This window comes from Ziziphus jujuba, chromosome 4, assembly GCF_031755915.1.
Source record: "Ziziphus jujuba cultivar Dongzao chromosome 4, ASM3175591v1".
Classification (NCBI taxonomy): Eukaryota; Viridiplantae; Streptophyta; class Magnoliopsida; order Rosales; family Rhamnaceae; genus Ziziphus; species Ziziphus jujuba.
In genome coordinates this window covers 15,614,270-15,628,932 of record NC_083382.1, presented here as the reverse complement: position 1 = coordinate 15,628,932, position 14,663 = coordinate 15,614,270, and the positions used below count along the sequence as shown (strand labels likewise).

The 14,663-nt window shown below is 28.3% G+C and overlaps 1 protein-coding gene across 1 annotated transcript; it reads left to right on the top strand.

Annotated features, from left to right (window-relative positions):
- The first annotated feature begins 12,500 nt into the window (after window positions 1–12,500).
- On the top strand, window positions 12,501–14,239 carry LOC107417366 (uncharacterized). Its single transcript, XM_016025983.4, has 5 exons — window positions 12,501–13,015; window positions 13,120–13,197; window positions 13,336–13,435; window positions 13,561–13,694; window positions 13,810–14,239. Exons 1-5 carry the CDS (start codon window positions 12,620–12,622, stop codon window positions 14,029–14,031), a joined length of 930 nt encoding a protein of 309 aa, XP_015881469.3. The 5' UTR covers window positions 12,501–12,619; the 3' UTR covers window positions 14,032–14,239.
- Window positions 14,240–14,663: the final 424 nt, after the last annotated feature.

Below are 14,663 nucleotides of genomic sequence, written 5' to 3'. Positions count from 1 at the left end.
CACTATTTTAAATGAATTATTACCTTCATTATCACTGTTCATAACTTCTTCAGCAATTATATTGTCAATATTTATCCCTAATTGTGAAGCATGGATTACAACTCGAGAATCTGGATTGCCTTCATCATCATCTAAGTGTGAATTCTTAATCCATTGGATAATAGAAATTATCTTCATCTTCACCAAGATTAGCTCTAATTTCAAGAAGATCTAAATAATCTGAATCTAATTGCATTTGATTTGTTAATTCTATATCACGAATTCACAATTTCATATTATAGTAAAAAAAAAAATCAATTTCATAAGCTCTTCATATGCGAGCTTATTTTGTTGTTTTATGTGTATTAAAGCAAATGTACTCCAATTGCACTGGCATGTATGCAAATGATGATACAGTTTGTGACAAAATACTTATAGTAAGTTTTCTGAGTGTTAGATTGCTATTCTCATACATTAATAACTATTTAGCTGTATATTTCAACATTATGAATCAAAATATATTAAATTTTAAATATTAATAAAATTTTAAATATTTCATACATGATTATTCTATAATAATTAATAAATATACTCAAATGCACATACCAGGTATCATTTCTGCTCGGGCTGCTACACGATCGCTGAACCTTTTTCGTGCATTTCTAAAGCATGTTATCTATATGTAATTACGAAAAAATTATAAGAAACTTTATTATACGTTAGTTTAAAAAAAAAAAAAACAAAATCTTACTTCATTTCCAAATTGAGATATACGATCCGAATTTGGATATAATACTATAAAAACATCGTGAATAGTTTGTATAAGATCTGACTCAGTGCTAAGTCCTTCTTTATACTAAAATCATGGATTCAGAAAGTATGTTATAAAATAATAATAATAATTAAATCTAATATGTAAATTATTTGATAAAATAAAAATTAATAATAAGTAATTGATATAAAATTATCAACCATATAGAAAGGATAAGAAAGTGTATTATTCCATCAAGCATCTATGATGTCCATAACCCACTGAATTCCTCTTTGGTTGTTGATTGCATATCTTTTTTTTGAAAACAATCATACAATATTGGTATCATAGATATGAACTCAGCATCAACAATTCGCAAAATACTATATAATAGCTTATATATATTAACAATGTGAGTAATCAAATCCCAAAAATGATTATCAATGATAACTTTCTCCACCTTTTTACCTGGTTTTTTTCGATTCAATGGATGCTCAGCCAATACATCACTGGTAAAGACTTGTTTTAGATAAGTTTTTTTTTTTTTTTTTTAAGGAAACTATTTAAAGTAATGTAGTTGGTTGCAAATATTATTATTCTTGGTCGAACTATGTCGCTTTTACATATATCTCGTATTAAAGAAAGTAACCAATTATGATTACAAATATAATTGGTTATCATTCTTTCATGCTGAATGATTCTTATAATACTCTCATGCTTTTCTATATTCTCAAATATAAGATCAATACAGTGTGCAGCACATGGTATCCAATACAAGTTGTACTTTGTCATTAATTTTTTACCAGCCTTTACGAATATAGAACCATTATCCATAATTACTTGCACAACATTCTTCTTATCCACTTCATAGATAACATCCTCCAAAAGTTTATATATGCAATTATAGTCTTTGATTTCATCTAAGGCATCAACTAATTTAAAAAACACTGATAACCCTTTGCAATAGACCATAAAATTCAATATAGATAGTTTAATTGGTCCTGTCCATCCTTCACACATAATTGTACAACTATATGTCTTCCAATTTTCTTTGAACTTTTCTATATATTTTGGCATCTCTTTATATTTCATACCTAGATATTTTTCTTTAATTTCATATAAAGATGGAATTTCAACTCCCATACCTGTCTGTTGAGTACCAACGATTATATTTTTAAAATGATGTGATTTTGCCTTTGCAAGTGGAATATTATCATAAATAAAGAATCTTGCTCTTAGTATTCCTAATGTTTCTTTGGCAGCATATTTTTGTCAATACATCTTTTATATTTTTTTGTTTTGCACCAGATGACTTATATAATGAAGGTGCAGCTGAAAGAAATTATTAAGATTGTTGTCTATGAATGGGCTCCCTTACACTTGTTGTATGACAGAATTGAGAATATCGTTAACTACCACTTCTCTAGAAGATCCTGGTCCTTGACTTTTAAGGTTAAAAAAATTTCTCCTTTCTTCTTTTTTCCATCCGTCTTGTTTGAATGCACATGCTGCAGCTTTATATGAGTCTCATTCTTCAGAATGCATATCAGGTGGATATATACATATATCATCATCATCATCATCGCCATCATATAGAGAAGTACACTAATAAAAGGAATCTAACAAATAAATGCAAAGAAGATTGTTAACTCTGCTAATTAGTTGACTTTTACTTATGGAAAACTACTTATGATTTTTTATCAGTAGATTCAATTCTTATTTTCCCATTTTTTTTATATCTTGGAAAAAACAAAAAATTTTATATGCATATTTTGGAAAAAAGCTAAATGGAAAAAAAAAATTTATTACGTAAAATTTTTTTATTGTTTAGTAAATGTACATATATTATTTATTTTTTTATAAGTTTAATCAAATATTAATTTACATATTCACTTTGTTCTAAAAGATTTTTTGAAAAAAATTCTATCTTACACATTTAGTAAATTTATTTATTTAGTATACTAGTTCAAGTACAAACCGAATAATTTTATACATTTAGCGAGATGATTCATCTATCAATGTTTTACTATATATATCAATCGTACATATGCATCCAATTTAAAAAATGAAATTATATCCTTCAATAAATTCTGCTTTGGATGCAATTTCATTTTTATAAATTTTTAATTAAAATATTATTCAATTTAATAAACCGAAGTAAGCTTTTATTTTTTTAATATGAGTTCATTTATATTTCAAAGTAAAAAGTTCAATTTTCTAACAATAAATCTATTAACTAAAATTTACACAATAACTTTTCTTTTACATATATTTATGGATATCTTAATTCAGTTATTATTATATCCAAACTATTAGTTTTGATCTGTTACAAATATAGTTTCCATGTATTTGGTTTCATTTTCTACTGTTTGGAATTTTTAAAACTTACAAATAATTAAATTAATTGTATCTTTTAAATAAGGATTAAATTTGTTTTCAGAAAAATAGAGAGGTTCTTTTTTACAATGGTCAATTCTATTCACACTAGAAAACATGTTAGTTGCACTTCAATTTTAATGACTCTTTAGTATTTCAACAAGACTTATGAATAAAATTTCTTAAATAATCTCAAGGGTCAAAAAAAAAAAAAAAAAAGTAGAGAGAATCGTTAGATACACTACAACTAAAATACCAATTTCCTTTTACAATTAACCCTGCATTTATCTCTTTTACAATTTAAAAAAGAAAAAAAAAGAAAAAAAAGAAAACCATAGATAAACCCAAATCATATTGCTGATGTAGCAAAAATCATATAATAATGGTGAAGTTGCAAGTATAAGAATGTTAGTTTCCTCAATGTATTCTCATTTGTCACTTTATTCTTGCATGACTTACATAGTCTTGGGCTTGGCAAATAGGAATAACAATTAGGTTAGATTTATCCAAATTCGGTTAAATCCAACCCAATCCAATAAAATTCCATCATAACTATCCCGATCCGGTTCCTTCGCTAATTGGACTTGACCTGACCTGGCTTGATAAAAATCCATCATAATTACCCTGATTTGATTCCTTTGCTAATCGGATTTCACCCAACTCAACCCCATGGGTTACCCCGCCCTTATCTACTCCAACCCAGTTTGAATGTGCATAAAACTGAAAAAAAAAAAAAAAAAAATGTATTGTATTTTTTTACAAATATATCCAAGTACCCGACGTGTTTCCTTAAACCTGACCCGACTCGACTTGATTAGATAGTAAAATTACAAAATCTAACCTAATCTAATACCTAATTAAAATTACCCATATCCAACCCAATTGTCATTCTTATTGGCAAATATCTATTTCCTGTTCCTCCAAGAAAGCAACAAAGAATTTAATTGGAGTGGTCAAATAGTACAATTCCTAATCTAAAATTACTAATAAATGCTTTAGATGAGGACTTGAGGGCATGCTTGATTCGTTGTCTTATTTTATGTTGATTATTGGATAAGGTTACTGGAACATGAAATACGTTTACCTTTTTTTTTTTTTTTTTTTTTTTTTTTGGTTTTCTTTTATAACTAAGTTATAGAATTAATTTTTGGTTGGGTGAAGAAGAAGGTTATAGAAACTTGAAATACTTTGACTTTTTCTTTTTTATTTCTTTTATAACTGAGTTTCACAGTTAATCTTTGGTTGGGTGAATAAGAAAATTATTGAAGCTTGAAATACTTTTACCTTTTTCTTTTTCATTTTTTTCTAACTTTTTTTCCCTGTTTCTTTTCTAACTGAGACATATAGTTAATTTTCGGTTGGGTGTTAAGGTGAAGAAGAACAGAGCGGGCATGGTGATTAGATTGTTCTATTTAGAACCATAATCCCAAAATACAAATTGGGGATAAATTTTTTATTTATTTATTTTTATTGTCTCATTAAGGATATTAAAGGTGATAATGGGCTGTAATATCCGTCAAGTTTAATTTTAGTATAAAATAGATACAATTATTAGTGTAGCTAGGCAAAATAAATTTTAGAGTGGGTGTGTAAAGACGTGTAATGCAGGTAACATGATATGTAGTGCAAATAAAACTTTCCTTTTACGATTCTATTTGGACTTTATGTAATTTCCTACATATTAATTTATCAAAAACCCCTTTCACCTTCTTCTTTCCTTATTTCTATGTTTTTTTAATTAGGGTTAGGGTTTTATACATTTAGCAGTAGCCATTGCCTCCACCACCAAAAAAAAGTTACTGTTACCTTGCCTTCAAGATCTGACATACCTATAATGAGGATCTAATCGTTCTCCAATGCTAGCAACGTTCTGACGACATACAAGATTTCTATTTCTTCTCTTTCTCAATTAATTCTTGTGCATTAAATGAAACACTCCATAGATTGAAAAAAAAAAAAAAAAAAAAAAAAGGCTTTAAAGGTTCTATATCACTATTCTTTTTTATTTGGAAAAAAATAAATAAAAAAGAGTAGTCACCATAGATCGACAATGCCACCTTCATAACAGGACACTACACATTGGAAGAAAGAAGGTTTTTTTTTTTTTTTTAAAAGAAAAATTAAATTTGAAAAAGAACATAAAAAGGCTTACGGATAGAGGTTGAATTTTAAGAAAAGGAGACTAAATAGAATCCTTAAGGCCATGCAAGTAGAACTTATGAAAAACATAAAAATAAAAAAAATAAGAATGACACCATTTTAAAAGAATTTACTTTCCTCTCTATTTTTTAAAATTTTCAGAAATAGATTTTCAATGGTACCACCTTTTTTATCTTCGGAAAATTATTTAAAATACAAGAAATGTTAACTTTCTCAAGAAATCTTAGTTTTCCACAAAGAATGACACTTCCCAATTAGGGCTACTAATAAGGTTTTAGTATTAAATTATTAATTAAGTGATACCTTCAACATTTGGTACATTAACATTTTTCTTTTACAAAAAGGAAACTAAATAGAATCCTTAAGGTCTTGCAAGTAGAACTTTTCAAAAAAAAAAAAAATAATAAATAAAATAAAATGACAATAGTTTAAAAGAATTTACTTTCCACTCTATTTTTTCAAATCCTCATAAATAGATTTCCAATGTACCCTCCTTTTTTATCTTGGAAAATTATTCAAAATACAAGAAGTGTTAACTTTCTCAAGAAATCTTAGTTTTCCACAAAGAATGACACTTCCCAATTAAGCTACCTATTGGATTTTAGTATTAAGTTATTAATTAGGTGATACCTTCAACATTTGGTACATTAACATTCAAAATTAATTTTGTTCAAATATATATTCAAAATTAAAACAGTAATAAAAATTAAAGCTATAAAAATTAAAAAGTTAAAAATGACAAATAATTTTCTACTTAATTGTCATGACTATTTTGGCGCAGATTAAGAGACATAAATTAAATTAACACCATTTTAATATTTATTAAAATATTTTTCAATTTAAAGACCATAATTTGCATATATCTTAATTATTGTATTTTTTTTTTTAAAGAAAACTATTTTAAGTTGAAGCCTAATTGAGATCTATTATTTTATATATATATATATATATATATATAATCTAGCTACTATTAATCTAGCTACTATTAGGATATCCTAATGAAGGATGTAGACATTGTGAGAGAAATTTTTCCGTAACACGTTGCAAGACATTGGCATCTGCACAAAATTTTATCAGAATATTCTAATGATAGAATTTTTGTATATATAGTTATTTTTCCATCAGATTATTCTGACTTTAGTAAAGTTGGGAACAAATTAGGTAAAATGTTGCATAAGCTGATATTGATATCCGAATTTTATAAAACTAGGATATTCGCATATGAAGATTTATATATCTATTTATGTATATATACATACATAGAGTCCGTTTATGGTGCAGACGATTCACGTGCAGATTGTGAGTATTGACAACAGTTTTTCAAAAACCATCGTCAATACTCATAGTCCGCACCATAGAATTTTTCTATATTTATATATAATCATTCTTTAGGCCATATATATATATATATATATATATAATCATTCTTTAGGCCATATAAAAAATATATGTAACATCAATGAATTCAAATATAGGGATGAAAAATGGGGAAAATTTGAAATTGATTATTAAATAAAAAAATTTAATAAAATTGATTGACATGGTTATGGACATAAATTATTAAAAACCTTGTATTATAAATATAAATATATATTAACAAAAATCTATTATTAAAATATAAATATATAGTAATAAAAAACTATTATTAAAAAAATATAATCTACTACGCCTATATAACTTGAAATTTTGTCATTAAGTTTAGATCGATAGAATAGAGAAAAATAAGAAGAAAAATATTAAAACAGAGAGTAATAAGAAAAAAATATTTAAATTATTTATTTGGATAATTAAAATGAAATGGAATTGTTTTTCTGAAAGAAGGTGAAAGGGAAAGCTCTAGCTTTGTTTCAAAAGAGAAAGGGAAAGAAGGGATTAAAAAACAAAAACAATAAAAAAACAAAAATCAACATTTTGATAGGGGAAAAAACATAAAAAAGATTAAAAAAAATAAAAAAATAAAAAAAAATATTTTGGTCTGGATGGGTTAAAAGTTTGCTTTTTTTTCTTTCTTTCTTTTTTTTTTTTAAAGAATGGATTTGCATGATGGTTATTTTTTTTTAAAAAAAAATTACTATTTCTAAAAAAAATTTACTATTTTTTAAGAATGGATTTGCACGATGACTATTTTAAAAAAAAAAAAAAACCCCTTTTTTTATTCCATATATAAAATCCTCTCTTAGCAAGTCATAAAAGTTCCAGAATTGAGGTGCATGTGAAAAAAAAACTAGAAATATAATATTCACATTTTTTTTATTCTGGTATTTTATTAAATTGAGGGATTAAATTCACAGATAAATTGTTTTTTATATGAATTCTACCCACTACTTTTACATGCAAAATAGGGATTCTAAGTTGAATTGGCAAATCCACATTGAAAGCATGCACCAAATTTTTTTGGCACTTCTTGCATCTAACGAAAGGGAAATTGGCTTTTCTAAATTGCTAAACTTTTAACACCAAAATTAATTAAGTAAACAAAATTGTGAACCTTTTTGTGGTTCTACAGCCTGCCACGTGTCCCATAATTTGAGTCCTCCAGCACTGACCCTCTCGTATTCACCGTTGGTGTTTATTCCACAACCCTCAACAAACAAATTCACAGTGGGCATGCGTATACGCCGTACATATGCGGCGGTGGCAGCTTTCAGAGCGATCTTCAATTCTGACTTTCGTTTGGACCGCAATGCACGAACTGCAGAGTTTCCAGATGCAGACAAATTTTATGTACACCACTTTCATTGATCCTGGTTAATTTTCACACACGCCGTTCGATTTTTTTTCTTTTTTTGGATTGAATTAGTTATACCCAAGTGAGGCATTTTAAACACCCATCTATCTTCTCCTCACTCTCTATCTCTCTCCCTGTCGCAAAGCCAAAGCCTAAAAATAATAAATTGTTATAGGATTTTTTTTTTCTCTGTCTTTTTTATTACATGTCACATAATTACCTTTTCTTTTATAAAAATGTAACAATTGATTTTTTTAATAAATAAATATACCAAAGTGCAATAAATCTATGATTTGGTTTTGAGAAATGACCTTCATCACTATTTTCCTTCTATATTTTTTTTTTATTTTTTATGTTCATTTATTTTTGTTTAATATAAATATTTTAAAATATCTATTATATTTTTAGACACTGAAAAAAATTAAATAACTAAGAATGTCCATTACTATTTTTTGTAAATAAATTTCTCTTATTGAGGTAACTTATTTTTTTATTCTTTTATGATAATATTTTTATTGACATGAGAATTATAATATTGTTGCTATGAAGTTTATATTGCATTTAAAAATAAATGAAAATATATTTAAATCTTTTAAAATGAAAGCTTATAAAAGTTTATTTATGTAATTCTATAAAACTCTTTGAGTATAAAAGTTTATAAAATTTTATGAGAATCTTTTATAACTTTTATATTAAAAAAATAATATTTGTTACCACTAACGGCTACTATTAAAGAGTTACTATTAGAATTTTAATATAAAAATAATATAATTAAATATTTCAATTAAAATTTGATAAAAGTCTTTAAACTCTACCAAGTTAATTATTTTTGAAAAATTTATAAAAATCTTTTAAAATTCATATTGAATACATCCTCTTAGTATACATTTTTCCTTTCTATTATTTTACTTACATGCTTATAATTGAAGCATTTATATTTAAGAAACTGTAAGTATATTCTTAAATAATAGGGAAATTGGCACCATACCACTTCAATCTTTAATAGGTTGGCATTTTGCATCCTAAAAATAATTCTTTATGGTACTTTGCATTTGGAACTCATAGAAACCTAATACCATTGGTCCATGTGTACAAAAATCTAAAATAATAAGTCATGTGACATGCACATGATGCTTGTACAAGGGGTTAACAAAGTAATTTTACTTTCATATGAATAATAATCACGATGATGATGATGATGATGATTGTTGTAGATGAATTTGGTTTTTGCTAATGTGGTAACTGATATGGCATTATTTGCTTATGTAACATTATTATCCTCTGTACTGATCCTACTTGGCATTACAATGTTACATGGTATTATCAATCAAATATTGTATTACTATAGAAACAGTATGTTACTACATGTTACAAGATATCATAAGATATAATCTTTGGTATCTAATTAAATATGCAAATAATCTCTATTGACCTGGTGATAGACATATCATGAGGTAAATTTCAAAGATAACGTGATCTCTAAGCTTAATCAATAATTATTCAATAAATCTTAAGTGATAAACTATATAATCAAGTCTCATCTACGATGTTTATTAAGTATCATGAAGGCATTATTAATATAGACGACATCAACACCACTGTTTATTGGTATGCCATTCAAAATCTTATAATTAATTATTTACTTCTAATTAAATATACCAATATTAATTTGAGCATTAAAGTATCTTTGGTCAGCACCACATTTATAATCTAAGTTTTTTCTGGTATCTTTTAAAGGCTAGAGATCGAAGGAGGTAGGAGTTTTAACCGAGCCCAATTTTTGCATCAACATTGATGATGATGATAGAAACCAAGCTTAAAATCTCCGGTCCAAATCCATTCCATTATCAAAGAGATAATGGAGAAAAAATATAGTGAACACCCCACGATTGTCGATTCTAGTAGGACTGTTGCACCATCCATCATCATACCTCAATGAAAAATTCATTAAAGAGAACGTCCGAGGTTGAAACAAAGCCGTTCAACAATGAATAACCAAGGCTGCATGTCACTACTACAAATTCGGGTGCACTCAAAACAGGATCCAATCAAAACCTAAACAAATTGATGACAATCGATTAGATAAAATAGGTGAACACACCTGCAGCAACCTGGTTAATGGAACAGGCCCATCAATGTGCACCCCTTGTGTTGTTTGCAAAAGGCACCTCATATCCAATCCAGAATCACCAGACTAGTTCCTCCATGCCCAACGTTGTACGAGCAACAAGAACTCATCAACACCAGTGATCCCATAGTCATTGAAAATATTACAGCTATGTCGACATCCATCACCATCGAAAAAAATCGATGAAGAAAGCAAGATCGTTTTGCCCTAACATATAAAAACAGATCCCTCTTCCCTACATTTTTTCCCACATTAATGGTATATACTATCTTCCATTAATTTGGGGTTTTATAATTATATTTTTAAAAAAATTGTTAATTAAATAATCATATTTCATTACATAGACAATCTATGTGAATGTTAGCTGATTAATTACCTCATCATTTATGGATAATTAATGTTAGTTATCTCGGATGAACATAAGAAAATTCCTTGCTAATATGGTTTGGGTGCACAAAGAGGTCAGGCTTTTTGTAATCTTGCTTTTCTTGTTGCTTCATGAACATTCTAATTGATCGAACTCGAAATTCCTTGTTACTCTATCATTTTCTCTTTCTATCATTATCTTTTATGCTTTATTTTTACTTTCTTTATTTTTTGTATAGATGAAAGTGAAATTCTTTTTTATCCTCGTACTAGCATTACATGTGCGTCATGTGACTCGTTTTGTTAGATTTTTTAATAGATGGGCCAATGATGTAAGATTTGTATGAGTTTAGGGTGTCAAATGTTAGAAAAAATTGTTTAAGTTACTAAGTGTCGACCCCAACAAAATTTGAAATGCAACGGTGCCAATTTCCTTAAGTACTATGGTCAGAAACAAAGTATAAAATGGTTTAGAAGGCATGAAATTTATTTGACAAATAATTCTAATATGTAAAATCATAATATGTAAAACTAAATCTTCTAAATGACCGTATTTGGTACAAGAGATGGCTAAATTGTGAAAAACAAGTTCCATTATCAATAAAACTCATAGAAAAGTATATTTATTATTTTTGTTTTCTTTTGGAATCAAAATGGTATTATTACAAAGAAAAACAAGATTATGGTCACTATAGCTATGAGATTTCGAATACTCAGGTATTAGATGGTTATCAAAGATTGACTTAGTTAATATATTTGTTATATTCACTTTTTTTTTTTAATTTCTGTATTTTTATCAAATTGAGGGATTAAATTCACATATAAGCTTTTTTTTCATATGAATTCCACCCACTACTTTTCCATGCAAAATCAGCACTCTTAAGTTGAATTGGTAATCCATATTGAAAATATGCACCAAACTTTTTGGCACTTCTTGCGTTTAACAAAACAGAAATAGGCTTTCTAACTTGTGAAACTTTTTAACACCAAAAAAAAAAAAAAAAAATGAAAAAAAAAAAACTCTTATGTGGTGCTACAAGCTGCCACGTGTCCCGTGATTTTTAGTCCTTGAGCATTGACCACCTTCTTTTTGTCACCGTTGGTTTATATTCCACACCAAAAAACAAATTTACAGTACGCATGCGATGCGTATATGCTAATGCCATGTTTATGCAACGGTAGCAGCTTCCAAGGATCTTCAATTCTGACTTTCCTGCCGACTGCAATGCACGAACTGCTGAATTTCCAAATGCAGACAAATTATACACGCCATAAATAATACCCGTTCATTTTACTTTCATCCTTGTGAATTTTCTTATACACCGTCCTGATATTAACTGTATGGTTTCTACACCGTTCGTTTTACAAGTGTTCTAGTACATGTCATTTTTATTCTCTTACTCACCTGACAATGATCGGTGGAATAAATTAAAGTACTAAGATGGTTTAGAAGTCATTGAATGTTACAAATAATTCTATTATGTAAAATCACAATTTAATTTATCAATAAACTCGCAAAGATGGTACAATTGCTTAACAAAAAAACGAAAATGAGGCTGATTGTGGCCATAACATTTACGATGCTCGGAGACATATTAGGTGCCTATTATGGATTATGATTAAATTAGGATATCAATTTCTAATAGAGGAATTATAATCACCATGACAAATTTTTGGGGGTATGTGGATTAAATTAGGACACCAATTTAACAAGGGAATTATATAATCACCTAGGGGAACCACTTTTTTTTAATAAATTGAACTAAAAAAAAAAAAACATACTCAAATGTCATAACCACGTTGTTTAAGACGGTGGGTCTTGAATTTGAAATTTCACCATGAAGGAGCTCCCAAAAGTTACGTTGTGAACACGTGTCCGGGTCTTAATAAAAGTGGGCCCACACGCTGCAATTACGCAAAAGTACCACGTGAGGTCAAAGAAGGGAGAGAGAGATTCAAACCCACCTCTTCAAGAAACAAAATGAAGCCCAGCTAGCCGGCTAGTAGCCCACGCCCGGACAAACCAAGCCAATATGCTGCGAATCTTCTTCGGCCCCCTTGCCATATAAAAACAACCACCCCCACCACCATATATCAAAACCAAAAACCAAAAATCAAACACCAACTAACCATGGCAACCACTAGATTGTTACGGTCCTCTAAACCTTTGAATTTTCCTTCTTCTTCTTCTTCTCCGCCGTCTTCGTCTCAGGCGACGATGGTTAGGTGTCTGAACAACGGAGAGAAAAGAGTTGTTGGTGGGAGCTGTAGTAGTACTGGTCATCATGATCATGATCATCAGCATCTTTATCATCATCAGAGGAATCAAACGGTGGCCGTAAAGGCTTCCCTTTCCACTTCGGAGAATGTTATGACAGCGTCCAAACCAAAGGAGGTTCAGATTGGAGGAATCTTAGAATATTTGGTTTCTGTGATTCTAAATGCAAACCATGCTGTCCTTGTTTTCTTGAGAAACACTTTCAGACAAAAAAGTCTTAAGCATCGACTCCAGATGGCCATTGAAAAGGTATATTCTTTATTCTATATATATTAGAATATTATATATATATATATATACATGCTAGTTTCACAAGAAAATAACGAGAGATGAATATCACTGTGTGTCTGCAGATGATTATTGACTGTCGATTTTTTACATTGTTTGCTGTTGGAGGCTCATTGATCGGTTCTGTATTATGTTTCCTTGAGGTAATTAACTAGCTAGTTACAATAACTTTTGTTTTTTTATTTTTTATCTTTTGTTTTGTTATTAATTATTATTATTATTATTTTTTGTTTGTAATTTTTAGCATTATCAAAGAAATTTTATGTGCATTTATTTTACAGGGATGTTTTACAATTTTAGAGTCATATTTCCGGTATTTCCATGCATTATCAGAAAAATCGGATCAAGGACATGTAGTGGAGCTACTTATTGAAGCCATAGGTAATTAATAATCTCTCTCACTCGCTTTTTTATGATACACAAAAATTAAAAGTTTAATTTCTAGCTGGCAAATAATTAATTAATTTTTCTTTTCCTTATAATGTTGTTCTTTAATTTACATACAGATATGTTCCTAGTAGGAACAGCCATGCTAATGTTCGGGTTTGGCTTGTATGCCATGTTTGTTGGATCAAATATCATCAAAGAAAAAGGTTCAACACTTTCTGGATCGAACTTGTTCGGTCTCTTCTATATGAAGGTACATATATATATATATATATATAAATAAATAATACAGATTTGATCTTCTGGAAACTATCTCACTCATTTATATATATATATATAACTTAATATTTTTTATGATGATCCATCAGATGGTTCCTGCATGGGTTGAAATGCAAACAGTATCGCAAGCAAAATCGAAAATTGGACATGCAATGATGATGATACTGCAAGTGGGAGTGCTACAGAAGTTCAAAAGCATACCATTGGTTACTGGTTTGGATCTTGCATGTTTTGCTGGAGCTGTGTTTCTTTCATCAGCTTGTATCTTTGTTCTTTCCAGAATCTCTTACAGCAGTACGGACGGATATTAGAAGATGGACAATCGAATTTTCTTTCATTCACTTTTAAACAGGATCATGAACATATATACGTACTTAGACCTGTTCAATTTATCACATTAATTCTTTTTTTTTTTTTTTGAGATATGAGTTGTATATGTTGCTATACCTTCGAAAGTTCAAAATAGAAAATTTTCTAACAGTTATAGATGATATATTCATGTTAGGAAATTTTGTTTAATTTGTTCTTCTCCTTTATATGTACACCATATATAATTACTCATGAAATTATATATATATATATATATATATAGCTCTATTCTCTTAATTTGTTTCTAAATAAAGTTTGGGAAACCCCATGATCGGAAAATAGATCTCATATAATGTTTGATATATATATATATATATATATATATATATATAATTTAATGACTAATTATGCATTTTTGTTAGATGAATTTTAATGGAATTTAGCTCTCAATGTATAGAATAAGAATTAATATAATAATATTTTGTTATGGTAAATATGTAGCTTTATTAATATTAATTGGAAATGGGAAGTACGCATCATCTAATTATGACAGGAATTAGAGTCACGGACCAAAAATTATTACACTGACCTCTCCGCTTACTAATCATCAATGTCTCCATCAAATTTCTTATTT